General features: G+C 34.3%; 1 protein-coding gene across 4 annotated transcripts in view; it reads right to left on the minus strand.

Annotated features, from left to right (window-relative positions):
- The window catches only part of ARHGAP42 (Rho GTPase activating protein 42), a 229,197-nt gene that overhangs the window by 99,707 nt on the left and 107,040 nt on the right, over window positions 1-22,450 (minus strand). For 3 of the 4 annotated variants that reach the window (XM_039881978.1, XM_039881977.1, XM_039881975.1), the window contains exon 4: window positions 980-1,051. The exons of the other annotated variant lie outside the window; for it this stretch is intronic. In XM_039881978.1, the coding sequence (XP_039737912.1) occupies window positions 980-1,051 (72 nt within the window). The remainder of the gene's footprint in view (window positions 1-979; window positions 1,052-22,450) is intronic. 4 annotated transcript variants of the gene reach the window in all.

Consider the following 22,450-nt stretch of genomic DNA (forward strand, 5'->3'; position numbering starts at 1 on the left):
AGACTGGTGAACTGACAATTGTGCCAGATGAGGAAGGTATACTGAAATGCGGCAAATGGCCACATTGTGAAAAGCCTTTGTTATCAGGATTAAACTGTCTCTCAAGGAAAACCATTGCAGGTTTCACTGTCAAAGAATGACAATCAAAGACAAGAAAAATGTGTTAACAGATTAGGATAGGAGTGTAGAGACTAACTAGTAGGCTATTTCAATATTTCAGACAGAATAGAAGGAGAAAAGGAGGAAAAATAATTCAGCAGTAGAATGGTGAACACTGCTACTCCAATGGGGACAGTATATGCCATTGATTAACTGGAAAACCAAAACAGAGGAAGGATGAGAGACGATGAGTTCTGTTTTGGAAACCCTAAATTTTATGTCCTTACATAATGTTACACAGGTAGTTAAAATGTAGTCTAAGAAAGAGGATGCAAGTAAATTTCAGAAAATTTTAGGCTCAGGGAAATTTTAATTGGAACATAATGAATTAAACATCAATGCAAAGGCTTCACAAATATGTCTAAGGTTTTCCACAAACACGTTTTTATTAATAATGAAAAAATACAAAAAATAACAAAAGTTCCTTTACAGTTACTGCTTGAATTTTCAATATACCCTGTGCCTAGTTTTTATTTTATAGCTGTTAAAAGCAAAACTCATATTTTTGCCATAATTTCACTCTCTTTAAAATAGTTAATTTCTAAAAGATAAAAATAAAAATAAAAAATAAAATCGTTAATTTTTTATATAATTGTTGGGAAGGAAAGAACTCTTATGTTGACTTTTTCTCTATTCAGTGAAAGAATATCTCTCATGTTTAAAAGAAGTCCATTCTTTGTAACAGGCTCTGTGCAAAAGTTAAAAATGACGTGCAGAATTTTTAAAAAGGTCATTCTATTATCAAAATGTTAACATCTGAAATTATGTCATCTTTAGTTATCAAGAGAATATCTGAAGAATAACAAAATGTAACACTTACTTTTGCTGCACCTATCTGTTCTTTTCGAAATTTCTCAAGTGGCGCAATTAATACATCATTAGCGTTTTGAATCTGAAATTAAAAATGCAAACACATTAAATTCTGCATAATTTCATGCAAATATTGAAAAAGCATGGCTTTTTTATTCACTTTATTTAAATAAAGTTTTTGTTCTCTCACTTCTATAAATGAAATAAAAATATCTTGCATGTTGTAGTCTTTCTACTTTATAATTAAGTTTTTCTCACAAATTATGTCACTTGATCCTAACAATGTGAATAATTTGAAAACAAGTACATGTGGTAAGATGTTAGTTTGAATATTTAAATTTCTTATTCTAAGCTATAACTATGAAATAATATATTGGATATTAAACTTATAAATATCTTTAACTATACTCTTTTGATGTAGTCAGGTTCGAGCATCATTTTAAAACTAAACCATATAAAAGCTCTTCCATTTTGTCACCATAATGTCATAATTGTACAGCTGCAAAATAAAATAAGGCTTATTTTTTTTCCTATTTAATTAGAATTCTTACACTTGGGATTTGCCTGAATGTTCTCATATTTCCAACCCTAATAAAATAGTAACTGATTTCTTTTCAATGAACAGTAGTTCAGCCCCAAACTCCAAATTGGGATTTACTTAAAACTTTAAAACACATGAATCTTTTAATAATGGTCTGTAAAAATACTGTGAGAGGATTCAAGGTACGGGGCCAGGGACTGGATGCAAGGAGACAAACATTTCTAAGAGTAACATTATGCTGGAAGAAAATCTTGATTTAAAAAATCCTTCAGAAAGCATTAATATTAAATGTAGGGCCTTAAATGTTCTCACCACAAAAATGGTAATTATGTAACAAGATATAAGTGTTTGCAATGCCACAGTGGCAATCATTTTGCAATATATAATGTATTATACCAACATATTGTATACACTGTTTATACAATGTTATATGTCAATTATATCTCAATAAAGCTTGGGAGGGAAAGTAGGCCCAGTTTACAAAATTTGTAATTTATTCTACAACTGTAATAACATGATCAATATATCAGCAAATGCTAAAATTAAAAACCTATTTCTAAAATGAATTACTCTATTTTAAAATAACTTAAAGGGTATATAGTAGTTCTTCATATTATTCTTACAACTTTTCTGTAAGTCTGAAACTATACCAAAATTTTAATAGAGTTTTACTTTCACTTATTTTCACGAGTTATTCTCTAGTAACGTTTTACTTCTTAAATTACATAATCTAAATGCACAGAGATAGTATACACAAAATAAAAACTAGTGACTAGTGTGTTAATGCCTTCCATGATTCGCTCATTCTCCAAATTTATAGAAAAATGAGATGATTGATCTTTAAAAGAGGACCTAAAATCCTGTGCTGTGAAAATGTGCAAAGTAGATCAATACTAAAAATCATTTCCAAGACATTGAGGGGTCTGATATCTCTGTGGAGGTATCTGTGGATACCTCTGACATCCATCACCTAATTCCCATTTGTGAGCTCAGTCAGGTATCCCTCCAGATACACTGTGCAGGCCTCTAACTAAAGAGATGACGGGAAACAGTAGCAAAATAGCTCACTTTTCATTCTCACTCTCTAAATCTCTGCCTTCATGAAAGCCCAAATACATATTAAAAACACACAAATATCCAGATTTTACAGACATTATAAATAGCTGATTCTGCCTTTAAATTTAAGTTTGCATATGGGGAAAGACAGTGTCATGAACACTTCAGTGTAATCTGGAAAAATAGCAAAATAAAGGCTAACATTTACTGAATGTTTATGCTGGAAACGAGCAGCATCTAATGTATTTAAAGTTAATGAACTTAAACAGGGAGATTTTCTCAAGTGGTGAAAACTCCAACCATGAGGCTGAACAAGATGACGTGCAGTGTAGTGCTTAAGTACATGTATTTAAAATAAAAAATGCCTGTGTTTAAACTGGGTTCTATTGCTTATGAGCTGCTAGTTAACCACTCTGAGCTTCAGCTGCACCATCTACCCAATCACTTGGTTCTAAGAACTACGATAATGTAAACACATAGTTCTATGTCTTATGGTAAGTGCTCAAAATCCATTAATATATTTTAATATCTACAAATAAACATAGGTAATGAATCTCATTCAATATTTACCTACCTAATACACTTCTATATCTGAATCTACTGTATTGCCTTTGGTTGAAGTATATCTATGTGCACACTATGAGACGGTACTTTCCTACAAAGTCCCAAAAGAAAGATGCCCTGGACTCTCCCACATCTAATCACTAGAGTAGTTAATTGATAAACTATGCCGAACTCCTTATAAATACATTAGAATTTTGACAACAGTAAAGATCTATAGGAACTAAATGAGTCAGGGTAGTATTTGGATAGTGTGTGAAATGGATACACCAAAGAGAAAAAATATTCTAGGAAAAGAGAACCCCATGGATAAAGGCAAGAGGGTGGAACTAAGCACGGCATGTGGGAAGAGGAACTGCAATGCAGAAAAAGAGCATTTAGTGAGCACTCATTAAGAGTCCGTCATTGATGGTTGTGAGTATACTGACCACATTACAGGTCCTCATTTAGCTTTTTAAAAATGGGAATAGCAGAATAAATGTGAAGCATGTCAAACAATTATGGCACATAGCAGGCTCCACAGAATTAATGTCATTCTTATTAAAAACATCATCTAACTGGAGAAAAGAATATATATTATTAGCAGCGAACTCAGTAAGGAAATAAGGAAAGACTGAATATACCCATAATCTAGGCAAAGCAGCCTAAACAAGAATGACTATTGGCTTCTAAACAGAGAATTTTTTCAATGTCATAAAAACTTGTTCTAGGAAGCCAGTAATATGTGGGATATTTTAAAAATGAAGAGATGAAGACAAAATATTCCAGCTGAAAGACTGGGAGAGGACTCAAGCTTGAAGTGATGAGGAACTAGATCAGGTGCTTGTAGTGTACACAAATGGGAAGCAGGGAAATGAAGAGACAGTTTTTTGGGAAAACATAAAAAAGGACCCAGGAGAGAGGACTAAAAAGTGACATAGGCTTCTGCCTCAGACACTGGAACTTTAGCATCACATTAAAAAGGAGAGTACAGGACATAGGGAGTATATGGTGAAGAAGGATAAAAGACAAAGAATTTCAGTTTGCAACTATTATGTTTGATGTCATGGGACGACTCAAAAAACTATTTTGGCAGAATATCCTACCTCAAAATGGTAGAACTAATTAGTATAAACAAAATGTTTTTTATTTGAATGAGAAGGATTAGGGAAAGGAATGGATAGATGTGTCCATATACTAAGAAACTGGCACCTACATGCATATCCGACAGTTTAAATCTTTGTTAAAACCCTACTGTTGCTGTTATCTACAACCTGGGAATAAAATAAAACCCGAGGAGATATAACAAATCAAATGTGATAATTAACAATCATCCTATGGGCAAGTATTACTTCCTATCTCTAGTTCTTCCACATTTCTTAATTTTCTCTCTTGTTTTTGGATTTGCTTAATTTTTTCTTCCCACTCTTGTCATTCTATTAACGTGAAACTGAAATAATTTTTTTTAAAAAAAGTTCCAGAGGCAATAAACAGAAAAATGCGGAAGGAGAAGAAAAACATCCAAGAGTGATAGATAACAATACATATGATTTATTGAGTGTTTACTATGTACCAAGTATTATGCAAAGCCCTTCACAATATCGAGATTAAGGTCAAGTGTACATGAGTAATGATGTTCTAAATCTAAAAATCATCTGGAATGTGTTAAGAATGCGAGTGTTCAGGTTAGTTCCATTTGAATCTTGGCACCAAAACCTCCAAGGTTCAGTGTCTTCATCCCTACATCTCTGAAGGTTTTTTAAAAAATATTAAAGGAGAAATACATGTATTTTACAAATAACAAACATATTTGGCACATGGCAGACTTTCAATAAATGTCTGTCTGCTTCTTCACAGAATTGACGATGCCAACTATGTGTTCACAATTACTAAAGCAGTCTTAGAATTTCTCAAGATGATTTAAAATGTGGTTACTCAAAGGTAGAAAATGAAACTCAAATTAATTTAACATAACAGTACCTATCCAGAGTACCCGTCTATAATAGTAGATAACCAGGAACTGAATTTTTCCATAAACCATTATAATACATGTATGGTTTTACATCTGAAATATGATGCTCCTTTTGTGTGCTGTCAACAGGCTTCTGTTCATAATATGTGAATCTAAATTCATGAGATCAAAATGGAAACGGCAACACTCAAAGGGCACAAAGTGAATTTACAACCTAGTGTGGCTGCTCCTGACCCTTATCTCTGTATATCCCCCAGGGAACACATGCCTTTCATCCTCACACACTAGTCAATCACAGACAAAAAAATTCTTTGATTCTGAAGTAATCTAAGTGTGAAGTAAAGAAGGTGTTTAAAATTTTAGTAGGTTTAAAAGGGTTACTGTTGAAACTGCATAATAAAGGAAAAGGACATACAAAATGAAGGAAAATTTTAAAATATGAATCAGATTGCAACTCTGCTGACAGCTTTCACAAGGTTTAAAAAATACTGAGAAAAATTAAATTTTGGCTCATATAGAACTCTTTCTTCCCAGATTTATATGCAAGAGGTTTGATGAAACTCCTTCTAGAAGGTAATATTGGGGTGTGTATATATGTGGGCAGGATCAAGTCACTCAATTCAAGAGACTCGAGATCCCATAATATTTGTGGAATGTGTTAACATTGCATGACCTTACTAGGAGGCTTTAGGAAAAATACAAAAGCAATTTTAGTTCTATACTTCCTAGATATCAATCATATAAAGTTCTTGAAAAGGTCTTATTTCAGTAATTAAGACATAATTACTTATTAACTATTTTATAATTCTTAACCATTACCTAAGCCTTGGGTTTAAGCAACTTATTTTTATAGATATTGGTCCGTTTCAAAATTTAAAAAATAACTACCAGCCATTTCATTTATTTTCTGTAACGGAGAAACAAATCTAATATTGGATAATGGTTTACAATACTTGGTTACCTGGTAGACACACTTTAACTGGGGGGTCCATTACAGTAAGTCAGGCAATTAAATTTCCTGTCACCTTTCTTTTGCTATTTCAAGTGGTTCTAATAAACAACCACAAGGGAGTGCTCATAAATCACTCAAAGGTAATGGGAGAAATGTTTTTATGTGGTTAGATGAATGAGACTCTAAACATGTTTTTTTTTTTTTAAATTTTCTCCAAGCATACATGAATTATAGATATTCTATAGACCATGGATTTTCAAGTACTACTATTCTACAGGATTTTTCAATGCTTGCTTCCCCAGCTGAGAACTTTACACAACGTGTTTGTCCAACAAAGTGAGTAGCAATGGACTAAAAGAAATCTGAAAGGTAATTCTCCTTACACTTTTACTTTCTCTCCCCAATCCAGGTTTTGGATCCAGTCACAGCTCCTCACTAGTCAATGATTACAGTGTCCTATTATCCTGCAACTTACTCAATAACAGAATTGGTAAGATTCCAATTCTCTACTTCAACCTTTCAAAGCACTAAAACTTAACTCTTAAGTTTTGAAGAGAAAATTTAATGATATTCAGCAGTGTTATCTAAAAGCAACTGTGTGAGAAGGCTTTTTACAGAAACTTAAAAAAATATTTTTTTTTTGTGATGCCTATGTAGCCAATCCACACAAAGTAGAAAGATCACAAAGGTGTGTGATAGTGTGTGGACTGAACATAATCAATGTGGAGGATACCTATAAACAGTCTCTGAAGTAAGAATAGATTATTTTCCCACTGGTTTTTGCAACTGAGAAAATCAGATCTGTCCTAATTTTGGGATTACAGAGATTACATTGCAACCTCTGTCTTGTTCCTCTCTCCCAAACAGCTTCCCTGGATGAAGCTCTAGCAAGCATCTAGGGCTAGCCGGAGGCCCACTCCTGAGTACTAATCAAGTTCATTCTCCACAGCTATGCAAGAGACATTCCATCTTCGGGTCAGTAAAGTCACAGTTCTTCTAAACTAGAACTCAAAAGCAAAAACTCACATAAGCTCTAGAAGATGAACTTGTGAACAAGACCTTTGTATAATATGTAATATGAAGTCGAAGACTAAGTGCATTTTATTTTATATCCTTTAAATGAGCAAATTACTCAAAAAAAAAAAAAAAAAAAAAAAAAAAAAAAAAACACAAAACACCCCAAACCAAAACAAAACAAAACATGTCTTTACCGTTAAAAAAAAAAAGTGCTATGTGAGGTTATCTGGGTACCAAGTAATCTATTTAATTTCTACTTGTCACTTGCTACTTTCAGATTGAATGTTCTGATTCCACTTAGTCAGTCAGCGTTCCATTATAAACCCCACCCGCATTGGACCTCATTTGTTTAGATCCAACTCTTACTTAAACTTAATATTAATATGCTTTTATCTCAAAGCCTATTTACAAAGATTAGATTTTTCTATTTTATGTATAATGATCATTAAGAGTTTATTCATATAAAGTTGTACTGCTTTCCTATTAAATTCATTTTTTTTTTTGAGCAGGCCAACTGTAATGCATATATCATTTTTTAAAATGACCTATGAAATTGATACTGGAGTTATATAGCATAAGAGAGTGAAATCTCACCAGCACATACTGGATGTCAAGGCTTCTTAGCTGGTTACCAGGGCAAACAGCAAGCAGTCCTCTCTGCTTCTAGAGCTTACAATTATCCCGAATGTAAAGTCTGCTATTTTTTAATAAAACCATCTACACTCATAAGATGAGTAGAAAAGCATTCATCCAAGGAGTTGACAATTTTCACAAAATCTAACTGAGAAAGTGGAGGATAAATTGCAAAATTTTATATAATGCATTGTGATCTAATAATGTCATAACTCTAGGTTGTACTAAATGAAATACTCTGAATACTATTATTTGAACCAGATAAGTTATTCATTTTAGCTTGTTTGTTGCTCTTAAACTACTTTTGCTTTATTTTTTCCCCAGCAATCTCAAATGGGAGGTTAAACTAAGAATATTTTTAAAGCATTCAAGCATTGTGGAAAAGATGTATAAACACCAGCTATAACCATAACACACTGCCTCCTCACAAATTTGTGTCCGCTTATTGCCATCCTGATTACTACTTGTTCATTTAAGACTCTAAAATAATGACGTATTTAAAAAAAGTCAGCAAAAAAAGGTCAAACTGCCTTTTAGCTATAAATATCAAGATACGTAAAGGGTCACATTAGAACTGACATCTTAAAAGCTGCTGAAATTACTCCCAACATCCTGCAGATACATTCCTGTAACAAATACTTTTCTATTGATTTTGACCAAAAATTATACATTTAGCAAAGCACTTTTATAGACTATATGGCTGCATTACTTCAAAGGCAGATTCTGAAGTTAAATCTACCTTTGAGAATACAGGCTCCGAAGAATATAATAAATGCTACAACCTCAGTTGTTTCAAAGATACTGGTGAGGTTACTTCAGCCAGTCCTCAACCTTTGGATTTTCTCAGGAAACCCCAAATCTGCTGAACTTATGTATCTCTGGTGGCACTGCTATGAGGTCCCAATGATGCTCTCATATTTGTTAACACTATAGGAGATGGCCAGAGATCTTCCTGTAACACAGCTGTCACACATATAACAATATCCTCATGGTGATGAAAAATATACCTCCCCTTCCCAACCTCAAAAGCCAGAAATGCTGTACATTCTGAGCTGAGCCAATTATGGCCTCGAGATGATTTTTTTCCCAGGTTTTATCTCCTAGCTTAGAGGAATCAAAGTGGCTTACATGTGAGGGCAGGGGGAGGGAGCCTCAACAAATTGATAATTTATGTAATTCCATATTTATCTCCTCCTCCCTTTTAATGCTATTCCTTCTTGCTAATATTCCTCTATCCTTTCTGGTACTCAGTACTAAGAATATCTTTGGAGAACAAAATTAAAATCACTCATCTGTTATAAATTCTTCATTTGTGAATTTAAGTAAACATCTAATACTGGATTATAAAAGAAATGAAAATTCATTTCTTTTATAATCCAGTTTATAAAAGAAATGAAAATTCATTATATTTCCAGAGTCAGTCATTTTACAGCCATTACATTGTAGTAGCTGAATGTAGTAGTTAATGTATTTTAATTATAATTACTCAATATCTACGTAATGCTGATTGTTAAATCCTTAAGATTTAAGATATCCCAATGTATATGCAATTTCTTAAATTGCTTACTACAGTTATACAATAATGGAGACAGGTGGAAGGAAAGAGGAAGAGAGGGTAGAGGAGAGAAGGGCGGAGGAATTATGCAAGATTGATATGCATATAAAACAAAGTAGAGATGGACCTAACTAACATCAGGAGTGATTGACAACAATTACAAAGATAGGATCGGGGGTAGCGGTACGCTGGAACAGACTCAGAGCAGCTCAGACCACTGTGTTTCTCTCTTCCCAACCTGTATTCAATGACCTTTGGTCAAAATCAGCTGATGTGGGAGTATCTGCACCATGGAAATCAGCATGCATTGCACATCGGGACATACACACACCTCTGAGTGCTTGCTGGCATTTAAGTTTTTACCATCACTTTACTGTTTAGAGTTAAACATGTATTTGGAAGACACCAATATTAAACTACAAATGATGATAAAGAGTACTAACTATATGATTTCTTTTTTCTAGTTATTAAAGCATCTCTTCTTAAACATGTACCCGTGGGCTTATAACATTTCCAATTTAATATGCCTTTTCCAATACTTAAAAGATAAAACTCATTTCTACTTTACACTGACACTTATTTTTACATAAAGCAAGGCTTTTGGATTTCTGGACTTCTACAGCAACACCTTGAACAAACTTCTACTATAGCACTAACGACAAATCGTTTTAGCTTCACGAGTCTGAGTAAGAGCAGGTTTGTGTGCTGCTGGGTTGAGGATTCTGAAGCTGAATGTGGACATTGAAGGAATGACAACAGAATGATGGATATAAACAATTCTTATTAACAAGAGTGATAGTAGTCATGCTATATGTTATCTACTTATATATCTATCTTTCTGGCCTTGCAAAGGTGGAGATAATGTCTTACTGATTTTTGTAATAGTCGTTGCCCAGCAAAGTGCCTTGCCATAATGGAAACTCAACATACCATTGCTAGATTGATGAATAAAGTTACTTCTGATACCTATAATTGGTACCTGCAATGAGTTACCATAGCAAATACTGTTCCTCATAATATTACTGAGGATGGCAACATACCTACAGGAAAGTAAGAATTTCTGAAAATAAGAAAAGTATTTCTATAATATGTACTCTGATATATGTGGTATAATATAGATAGCAGTTTATACATAGGCAGCAATCTGAAGCTAAGCTCATTGATATTATCTTTAAAAAAATTTAGTCACAAAAAAATTTACAATTCTTATATTCGCACAAGGTTCTCTACTTATAAATTGGTTTTAGAAAAACCTATATATGTATAGTATTGCATTTCTAGACAAAACCTCACAGAGGGCTGACCATTATACAAATGGTCATTAAAATGGAACCCCTTGAAAGTAAGATACCAATCACCTTCCAAATTCTCCCTAATCCTTTTTAAGAAGATTTCACTGCTGTGCTGAATTGAAAACTCGAAAAAAAAAAAGAAAAGAAAAGAAGATACGTCTGTCAGATTTTAGATAAAAACCAGGAAAGGATTGGGGGATAGGAGAATAAGTTACAGAATAACAAGACTGAAATCATGGAGGAGAAAAGTAAACAGGTCACTCCCAACAGGTAAAGGGAGAAATGGTTTCTAGAGCAGTACACATACGACAATTATTGAACACTTATTATGGGCCAAGAGAGTTCTCTTTCAAAACTTAGAACAATTCTATGAAGAAGGTACTCTTATTATTCCTATTTTTCAGATAAGGAGACCCAAAGAGGCTGTTTTGCCCAAGGCCACCTAGAGTTCGTAGGTAGCAGAGCCACTTGAACTTGGCAGCCTAACTATGGAGCCCATATTCCTAACCATGGAGCCCATATTCCTAACCGCTCTACACTAAACCACATTACACCACTCTCAGATAATAAAATAATACACTTCAGAACCAAAAATAAGTCTTGTCCCTAAATACAGTTACACGAAATATGAGTATACCTATCATTTTAAAAAAAGTAAAAGCAAAACAAAAAACTCTGTAGTTAGTAATGAGATTTTTTTAAATTTCTAAACCTTAAAATGTATTATTTTCCATATTACAAATCTCTTTTGAAAAGTGATATGCGCAATTTACTGCATCCCCAAACAGTTCCACTATTGTGCTGATGCCATATTTAGTGTGTGCTAAAATGTCAAGCTGCGTTGAATAATGATATTTCTGGCTTATGAAATGCTTAGTTGTAATAATGTAATGGTGAGGTAAGAATTGACACGGACACATGGAAGATTACGAAGAGATTACTGCAATTATTAATTTAAAATAAGAACAATTTCCCTCACATAATTCTACCCAATTAAAGTTTGAGAAATGAGAAAAAAGAGGTATTCTTTCCAAAACATAACCATAGTAGTACTGCTTTTCCTACTTTACTTTCCCTGGTACGACACTTATTTGGGCTGTTTATGTCACATACTATCTTGATATAAATAAACACAGGAAACATTGTAATTGGAACACATACAGTTAAAAAAAAAAAAAAAAAAACCGGAAGCTAATAAACACATAGAGTATATCTTCTCTATAAACTGCCCTTGTAGTGACTGCTTAATGTGAATATTTTAAAGACCTCTGGGGGCTAGGGGAAGAGAAAATAATCTTTTGACATAAATAATCCCTTAATTGAATAAACCAACAAATTGAATCACAGTGTTGTTAAAAATAAAACCAAGAAAAATTAATTAAAAGAGAAAACTTCTGAGCTTTAATACAGAATTACAGAAGTCCATGAGTACCCAAAAGTAATCTAAGTCCTACAACTTAGCAAACAAGAGATATAATTTATTTTACAAAGATTTTCTTTTAAACTTTCCCAGGCATTTGAGCACAGGCTCTTAGTCATAGCTAAGAATTACTTCCCAAATAAGTTCCATATGTTATAACTCTTGTTCCTGGTCTTTTCCAAAGCCAGGTCTGGTCAAAGTATGGGCCAGCTTTCCACACTGTACAGCTGTCAAAAACTTTTCTTACTCAATGAAGAACCACTTTCAGCCCTTTCTGTGAGGTCTTATATCATGTGAAATATGAGTGATATGTCAATACTAGAGAAATTCTCTTTACAATACATAACTACAACAACAACAACAACAAAACTTATCCTTATCTATGAAAAGCATGTCCCAGCAGGAAATACAATCATTTAATAAATCATTAACATCTGACCTCTTCTGGTCTTACCCTCAGGCCATGGCTTGAATTACCTTCAGTTCAGAGAATTGACTAAAAGGATGTTTAAGATTCTTCCCCAGAAAATAAAACTTAGAAACTACTTTCCTCCCGACAGCAGCAGACAGCCTGAGATATTCAGGTTCTAGCACATTCATGATGATGGGTACAACCTGATATAATGCCAAGCAATGATGTTTTGCTATGGAACACCTAAGTCAAGCTATATAATTATGAAAAGGTATGACAAAACTATCACTTTCTCTCTCTCTCTCTCTCTCTCTCTCTCTCTCTCTCTCTTTTGCTTCCTCTTAAAAATTTAAGAGACTCTCTTTAGTGAAACAGATGCCCAGTTTGCACTATAAGGAAGACTTATTGCTGGCAAAACCCTACTTCTTTCTCAACATTACCCAATGGTCTTTTGTCTAATCCACTACTGAGAACCCTCCTGTGGAGTAAGAGAGGCAAAGACAGACTCAACTAACTTACCTTTATCTTATATTTCAAGATAAAACTCTATACTCTATCCACGGGTGACCTAATGTAGTTTCATGCTTCAAATATTGGGTGAAGAATGGCTTACAGATAGGAAGCTTAGCAGAAATGCCTGGGCTGGAGACAATATCTGTAAGGCAAGTGTTTGTCCCATTCCCACAGGAACCTCAAAAACAACCTCAAGACAGGTCCTAGCCTTCTCCAGTCTCCTGATTTGTCTCTTCTCAGTGACACCAAATTCAGCTAACTGCCCCATCATCGTAGAATATGGCCTCTCCTTCATATTCCACAAACCAACAGATAATCTCCCCATTGCCTTAGCCCGCATCCCATCACATCGCCCCAGAATTATGACAACATCCACCTTACACATCTCTCAACATCCAGTTTCATAAACCACCCATATTTAATTTTTCACACTGCTGCCAGAATGCTTTGTATAAAAAGAGTAGGGCACTTCTCAGCTTTTTTCATTTCTCCACAACCTTCGATATAAAAGGCCTTTCCTTAGCCAGTATCCCAATATCCTTAATGAAGGGGGCCCTCCCTACCTCCCAGTACCATTTTCTGCTACCACTCCCACACGAGAAGGCTTCTTTTCCAGCATATAGCATGACTTACAAACTCTAGATCACACTGTGACCATTTCCATAGTTTTCCTTACCTGGTTCACTTGTTCCATTCCCTATCTAAATGTCTTACTTGCCCTTTAAAACTCAACCCAAGTACAAGTTTTAAAGGGACTTCTTCAAACCTCCACAGGATTGTGAGCATACCGCTCTCATGGCAGATCATAGAACTCTGCGGGCCACACTGTGCCAGTCTGTCTTTTCAGCCACATTATGAGTATTCCTGAGGAAACGCCTATGCCTCCAGCTTTCATTTTTGTACCACCCCCATCCCCGGGGCTTAGAGCAGTATCTGAGGCCAAAAAACACTTCTTGACACAAGCCTGTTGGCTGGAAGTGGGGGTGGAGTTGGGAAAGCAACGGGGGGAAGGAGTTGGAAGAGAAGTTAGAGAAAAATGCCAAAAATCAAGCCAAAATAAAATGGACAGTGCTGGACTTTGCATTCACGCAAACTAAATGTCATTTTCCAATTCATATAAAGGTTTCGGTCTCAAACAGTAGTCCATTCATGCATGTACTAGTTGAGGGTGAATGTTCTGAAACTACTGAGGAAGAGAAAAACCGAAGTATGGATTGCAATATTAAGACCCCTGCCCCTTTGTCTCTTTTGGGGAAAGTGAGCATTTTAATAGATGATGAATATGACCACCTTCTACGTGGGCATGACAGGTTATAGATTTTCACTATACATGTAAACAAAAGGTTAACTATGTCACTGAATTTTCATTTCTATATTTAAAAGGTGAACGGATGAGATTAACTCCTGGAACTTACGATTCTTTATCAACTCTAGTTACCACTTTGGACGTGAATCTTGAATAAGTAATAAGCACTGAGGATAGGGTAGGGAAAATAGGCAAGCTAAGCACTATTTGGCAAAACAACTTATCCCTTGATGTTTATTAGGGATGAATAAGCAATAGCCTGTCTTATCGCTGGAAGATCCCTTGCTACCCTGTGCCAAAATTTCAATTAGGCTTTTAAACACTCTTGAAAGAATGAGGAATGAGAAACACAGCTTCTCATGGTCTTTGAGCTTACTAGCCAGGGAACGTACTATCTATATTACTAAGGTACTAAATTACATTACTGTGATACAATTAGAGCACTTGGGCCAAAAGGCAAAAACAAGGGCAAGCCTAGGTTAAATTACGAAGTGGATAAAAGTTGTTTTCAGAAACTTCTACCTCTTCAGTTACCCCTAAGTAGGCTCTGTTTTGGCCTTTTTTCTTCCAGTGTGTTTATTCAGGCCATATACCACCATCCCCCTTTCTCTCCCATGAGAAGCCCTCACCAGGGACTATGCTCCCAGGGGACCTGAATCCTAAATACTTCCAACCATTACCACAGTTTTTGGCCCACAGTAAAATATTAGTTTTATGGCTTCTTTCATGAAGACCTTTCTCCATGCTTCCTAACAACCAGTAAATGTAATTTACTGACAACTACTAATCTGCTTCTTGCAATCTGAAAGCTATCTCCCTTGGGACGTGTAAGACAGCATAACAAACCCAATGGTGGGGATTTCAGTGCCATGGATGGTCCAGGGGGAGAGAATGGGGTTGGTGAAAAAATAGTTGTCTACTCTTACTACATATGTGACAAAATGTGACCAGGCTCTTGTCCAAACTAATGGTGAACTTTACTGTAGCCCAGGTTTATAACAAGATAACATAGTAATAATGCTTTCATTCTATTTACACATAAAGATGACATGAATGTAGGATTAATAGGTACATACCCAATGAAGGATATGCATAGACCATTGTTTATAACTTTTTAAATGAAAATTTAAAATTAATCACAAATGAGTTGTAAACCAAATTTAGAAGTTTCCAATGATTTAGTTTACAATACTTCAACCATCAGGCTGTAATCCATGAGTTCATACCTGTAACTCAAAATGTTTTCAAGCGAATATGTTCTGTGGAGTACAAAGGCCTGCTCTGATGGCAGTAATTCAGAAAGACAGTCGAATAAGCAAACAACAAACAAGATAATACCAGATAATGATATGAGCCATAAGGAAAAGAAAACAAGCTGATGTGACAAAAATAAATGATGGCAGCAGGGATACTAATTTAAATTAGGAGGTAAGCAAAGGGCTCAATGAAGAGGTACCTTGGAACTGAGGCATGAATTATAAGAACTTGCCACCAGCACCACCCAACCTCCACTCAAAGATCTAGAAGAGTTTTAGGTGCAGAGGACAGCAAATGCAAACATTCTAAGAGAGAAGAATGCTTGACATGTTGATGAAAGAAAAAAGAGGGCCAGCATGACTAAAGTGTAGTGAAAGCAACAGAGAATGGTCTGAGATTAAAGCAGAGTCCAGAGCATAGCACGTTCAGAAAAGCATGGTCTGAAATTTAGATTTTATTCAACATTAGCTATCATAGAAATACGGAAGGTGATAGTGACAAAGGAATGCAAATTATATTATAAATAGACTTTGCATTTGCACTACATGCTATTACTATTCATGAAAGTGCTGTACCTCTTGAGGTTTTTAAAGCCACCGTCACAGCAAAAAAGAGTGAAATCCACTGCGAATTGAAGGAAAATTCCTCCCCAAAGTTGAACTCAACTGCTGAACAAACCAAAAACTAGCAAAAAGAACTATTGAAAAACTCTTTGGTGTTAACTGCCAAGAACTTCCTATCAAATAAACTCAAATACTCATAGCTTTTATCTATGACTCTACACAGACAAGAACTTATAAAGTGAAGGCGACTACTTTCTCAGATGAAAAAAAGACAATTTCTGTATCTGAATTAGCCTCAGTGGTGACCTCCATTTATCACATTTGATGTCATCTAATTACAAAGTAAATGTATACACAAAAGTGTATATGTTTGATTTGTGGAGACTATTTCATTGCATATCTATAACTTGAATCTATTTTTCATAGATCAAAAATAATCTAGAGCTAAGGGGCAGCACTGAGATAATCATTCCTGATATTGTCCCTTTTAGTAGAAAGGAGATTGAAGCCCAGAGGTTAAAATTGGTCAAATATATAATAGCAGAACCAATGCTAATGTAGTGCCTTGTACCTAGTTAATTGAAATAAACTCATTACTCAGTTATCACCTAGTAACAATTTAATACAAATTTGGGGACTTTAAATACTCTTTTACGTTATCAAGAAGCAATTAAGAACCTCGTCAGAGATAGATAGCTTTTCACAAATTCTACCACAAAAATATCACAATCCTAAAAGATAAACATCTCAGCTACTCCTCCTTAAAACAAATTCCCCCCTCCTTTTTTTAAAACCTTCCACGTGGCAGTGTATGAAGTGTGTGGGGGGAGGTGTGATCCTGGTCAAATTTTCTTGAAATGTTCTAAAATCAACTTATACAGTAAAAGTTATTTAAAAAGAACATCAAATACTAAACATTTATTATTTTTAGCATTATAAAGATAGAAAATTCCAATTTATATACTTTAGTTATTGAATGTCAAGACCCTTATACTATTTATTAGTGCTCAAAAGTGGGAAATCTTGAGCAGTCTCTTGAGCCCCCATGGGAGAAATGCTCAAGGGATAGAGAAATATTTTCAAACTTGGTCTCCTGTTTGAAAATCCCTGCATTAGAAAACCACAGTTACTGACAGAAATGTGGCAGGGACCTCAGGGCAAGCTGAGACAAAGAACAAAGGGACAAATGATTTGCGACATTCCTTTGTAAGAGACTCATGCTCATTCATAGGAAGCATAAGAAACAACTATTTTAAAACATTATGGAAGGCATGTTTAATGCACACATTCAATACATGCTTCCTGAAGTTCTTTCTTCCTTTCTAATGTCGTTACTTCTCAATTTAATGTAATTTAAAAACTAGTTCATATTTCCACTTTTGATTTAACTTCTAGTCTATGAAGTAAAAGCTAAGTCCTCTGGGCCACATCACATATCTACAAGTTGATAAGATTATCTGGCATTATATTATCTTTATAAGTGAAATCTTTGAAATCAGTCTAGCCCCTCACAATCACCGAATGTTTGACCTAAAACTGAACACACTGCTCAATTATCAGTCACCCTTTGCTGGTTGTGGTTCACACCGTGTTGACTCTCTCCTTGGGCAATGGTACTTTTGCTCTGTACCACCTCAGGGCCTTACTCCAAATATCCTCAAGTCACTGCTTACCATTTTCTTCATAGTAGATGCTGTCAAGTGTTTCTGTTTAGCTAGAGTATTGAAGTTATAGTATGTTTATTCCAACTAACCAGGTTTTGATAACTCCAAAACTATATTCACAGTCACTCACATTAATTTTTACTGACTAAAGGGAAAGTTCCGGTCACTTTGATTTATTAAGAAAGAGGACCCTTGTCTTCCATTAATGGTTCATCTGAATGATCATAAAATCTCAGTGAAATAGATTTAGGCTTTGCAGACACTGCTACATCTCAGGAACACAAGTGTCATATAAGAATGCCTGAGAGTTGTCAGTTCACTCTCCATTTAATTCAATAAGAACTGAGTTAGCACTTACTACCTGTTTATCACACCTTGCTAGATACTAAGAAACGTGAGGCTGTTATACTACAGTTGTATAGATGATATATAGCATATATATATTAAAGTATATAACATATGAAAGTAGTATATAATACACAGATGGTCCTTGTCCTAAACAAGGTCATAATTTTACTGAGACACAAGGAAAACTACAGATGTTTCAAAACAGTGAAGGTTGGCACAAGACTAAATGGTAAAAAGTCTGTGGTAACAGTATTCTATCAGTGTTAAATTTCCTAATTTGGATAATTATATTGTAGTTATATAAGTGAAAGTCTCTGTCCTAGGTAATACACCTTTAACTATTTAGCTTTTTTTTTTAAAGCATGATGATTGCAACTTACTCTCTAGAGGAAGAAAGAGTAGTAAAGCAAATTTGGCAAAATGATAACAACTAGTAAATCTTGGGGACAGGTATAATGAAGTTCTTGGTGCTATTTTTGAAAATTATCTATAAAATTTAAATCATTTATCCAAAAAGTTTAAAAATTTTAAATAGTTACTAATGAAAATATGAAAAACTTAAAACCAAAACTATTTTGTGAGAATAAATTACTTACTCATGATATACTTACCGCCACAGAATTCAAATAGAAAGCAATCAGTAACATTCAGGTTGTACATAAGGGGCAGGTTGAAAATAATAGTAAGGTACTTTAAGTTTCAAAGCTATATATTTAGTGGGAGGTTTTTAAATGAATGTTTATTTTGAGGGCTTTTGGTTAGTTTAACTTAAAAAAAAAAACCCTCACATGTCTCAATCAGATTTATGTAAAAGAGAGCCCTAACCATTCTATGACAAATAATAAAAGCATAAATACATAAAAGTTTACAAAGTCACCATTTATGGCAAAGTTTATCTATAATTTTCAGCTACTAGGAAAGTCAGAGTGAACAATGGAACATAAATTCCTACTAATTTACATTTGGTATTTTCCACTATACTCACATTTCTCTAACTCAGAGTTCTCCTAACGTCATAAACATTGCATGATCAATTTCAGATCTAAAAATTGACATTTCACCCAACAAAGTGCTGATTGTCTGTGACAGAGAGTTTTGTGTTCTACCTTTAAAAGTTCTGCATGATATAAAATTCTAATTTTCCCTTAGGAACCAACAATAAAGTTTAATCCAGTGCTTTATACTACCTATAAAATTCCATTAGCATAGGAAACTAAAAGTTGATCTGTGATCATTTTAGGAAAACAATCAGATTATGAAATCAGAAGATTAAATTCTAATAACTGGCTGAATGATCTTGGGCAAGCAACTCGAACTTTATGAGGCTCAGTTTCTTCATCTATGAAAGGATGAGATTTGACTGATTTCTCATGAGTCATTTTCAAAGTTCTAATAATTTGTCACTCTTTCTTAAGTATGTCTTATTTGCTATTTTTGTCTTGATTTCGATGAATGACTCAAAAATCTCAAAAAGATTTCCTTCTTTGGCTGCTTTCACAATCACACTAACTAGGCAATTACTCCATGATTAAATATATGATGAGAAACACTCAAACATACTGGTGAAATTCAAAGTCAGATTTATTCCTGGCAATTGCTGGCTCAAACCAAGGAGGGAGACAACAGCAAGAAAGAGCAATTACCTCTTTCTAGCAACTGAAAATCCAATCAAATATATATAAATAATAAAGAATATACTAAATGTTCTCCATATTACTAATAACCAAATGAAAACTAAATATTTAATTGGGATGAAAAAGAAAGTATGAATATAAGCATATAAATAAGAAAAAGGTGATCTAAATCACACTCTTCTGGGATATTCTTTCTCAGATAAAAGTAATATGAACTATGTTTGTGACAGGCAGTGTTACTATGAATTTCCTAATCAACATCTTTGTTTTGCCTGAGAATTTTATGTTAATCTGTTCAAATTGTCTATGAAATAAGCCTGACCACAAAGAAAAAGTGATCCTAAGGAAAGTTACAATGAAAAACAGTATTTAAGAAAACCAAGCACCACTGTCACAAAACTCGTGTAAGAATATGGTGAGGCACAAAGTCAAGATCACCTTAGGTCTTAGGTCTTAGTAAGTTCTGATAACCAATAATCTTTAGGGTTAAATTACAAGATTATAGTCCATATATAACTGTGAGTAAAGTGGGTGTATATAACATTCTGTATATGCAGAATGGAAAATGATGGAAAATCATTTAAATTTGTTTGAAATTCAACAATAAATATAAAGCTTGAGGTCTCTTGAGGGATATTAAACTTAAGAGCATATCATGGAAGAGGAGGGATTTCACAGGTTGGATTTTCTCACTTTTATACCCAAACACCTTGGAGACAAGGCTTTTTATTAAAACAGTATGAAATATGTAGATATAAAGATGAACCTCTATACTAGCTGAAATATTTCAGACTTTTCATGAAAATGTACAATCTAATGTAAAATATTTCACTCAGATAAAGTGTTTTGTTTGTGAAACTAGGTAAATGAAGTCATCCCAAAATAAATTTATATATCTTTTGCAAGTTTAAAATCAAAGTTTCTAGATGGGAAGGCTTAATCACGTCAGTATACTGGATCCACCCAAAAAAGTTCTCAGAAGTTCCCTGACTGAAGCAGAGTGGTGGCCCTATACTCAGTTACTGCCTCCTTCCTGCAGCCCTTCTTCCCCATCGTTTTGTTCAAATCTTAGTCATCACATTTATCATCCTCTATTTTAGTTTATTTTGCTACAGTTTGTCTGAATTCCCGCCACCTCCTTCTGCTACTAATGGTGCTTCCCACACTAATGGCTTATATCTTGAATACTGTGAGCTTGAACTTCAGATTCCCAGCATTGTCTAAACATTCAGTATTTAAGTCCTCCTATGTTTTCCAACCTACTGGTCACATCCCTTGGGTTGCCTGAGCACCTAATGACAACTTGTGTTTCCCCAGGTTTGATTTCTATATCTGTTTCATACTACTATAAACTGAAGCCACACCTGAGCCCAAACACCACACATTTGCCCTGGACTTGGCCTCTATAGCTCAAAAGATCATATTGGACTAAGTTTTGATCCATATAAAGTATTCTACTAATTATAGATGTGCCATAAAAGGAATGCTTTGGTTCTAGAGAGTACAGTACAGTGGTTATGAGAATTTATTCTAAAATAGACAGACCTGGTTCAAACCCAACTCTTCTACTGTCTATCTGACTGAGACTGTAACTTAACCTTTCTAGGCCTAAATTTTTATCAGCTGTAGAATGGAAATACTAATCCTCTTAATAAAACTTTATTTCACATAGCTATAAATAAATGATGACTTGAGATGTTAAAATGAGATTATATGTAAAGAATTAAGACAGTGTCCATCATATAGGAAGTATTGACCTGGGTAACTATTAGAAATTAGATGTTATTTTTATTCTTTCTAATCTCAAATTTTATTATGAGCCCTTGAAACAACAGCATAAGCAAAAAACAGTCACAGCTTCCTAATGAAACTTAATTTTTAAAAATCTACCTACCCCATTTAAAAACATGTCTTCAAATTCATTAATAGTCCTCTCATCAAAAGGTGGAATGCACAGCCAAATGCAAAAGAATGAAACCGGACCCCTATATTATACCACACACAAAAATCAATCAAAATGGATTAAAGACTTGAATGTAAGAACCGAAACCATAAACTCTTAGAACAAAACATAAGGGATAAGCTCCTTGACTTCGGTCTTGGCAATGATTTTTGGATTTGGCACCAAAAGCAAAAATAAACAAGTGGAACTACATCAAACTAAAAAGCGTCCACAGCAAAATAAACCATCAACAAAATAAAAAGGGAACCTACCGAATGGAAGAAAATACTTGCAAATCATATATCTAACTAGGAGTTAATATCTAAAATATATAAAGAACTTATTCAACTAAACAGCAAAAAAAAAAAAAAAATCCTTTTAAAAAATGGGCAGAAGATCTGAATCGATATTGATCCAAAAAAAACATAAAGATGGCCGAGAGGTATATGGAAAAGGTGCTCATGTCACTAGTCATCAGAGAAATGTAATCAAAACCATGAAGAGCTATCACATCACGCCTGTTAGAACTGCAATTACCAAAAAGACAAGAAATAACAAGTGCTGGCAAATATGCAGAGAAAAGGAAACCCTTGTGCACTATTGGTGGGAATGTAAACTGGTTTGGCCACTATGGAAAACAGTACGGAGGCTCCTCAAAAAAATTAAAAAATAAAACCATCATAGGATCCAGCAATTCCACTTCTGGAGATTCATCCAAAGGAAATGAAAACACTAATTCTAAAAGATTTCTGCATCTCCATGATCACGGAAGCATTATTTACAACAGCCAATGTGTGGAAACCACCTAAGTGTCCTGTGATAGATGAATGGATAAAGAAAATGTGAAACGGAGATATACAGAGA

Source organism: Pteropus medius, unplaced genomic scaffold (genome assembly GCF_902729225.1).
Source record: "Pteropus medius unplaced genomic scaffold, Ma_sr-lr_union100, whole genome shotgun sequence".
NCBI lineage: Eukaryota > Metazoa > Chordata > Mammalia > Chiroptera > Pteropodidae > Pteropus > Pteropus medius.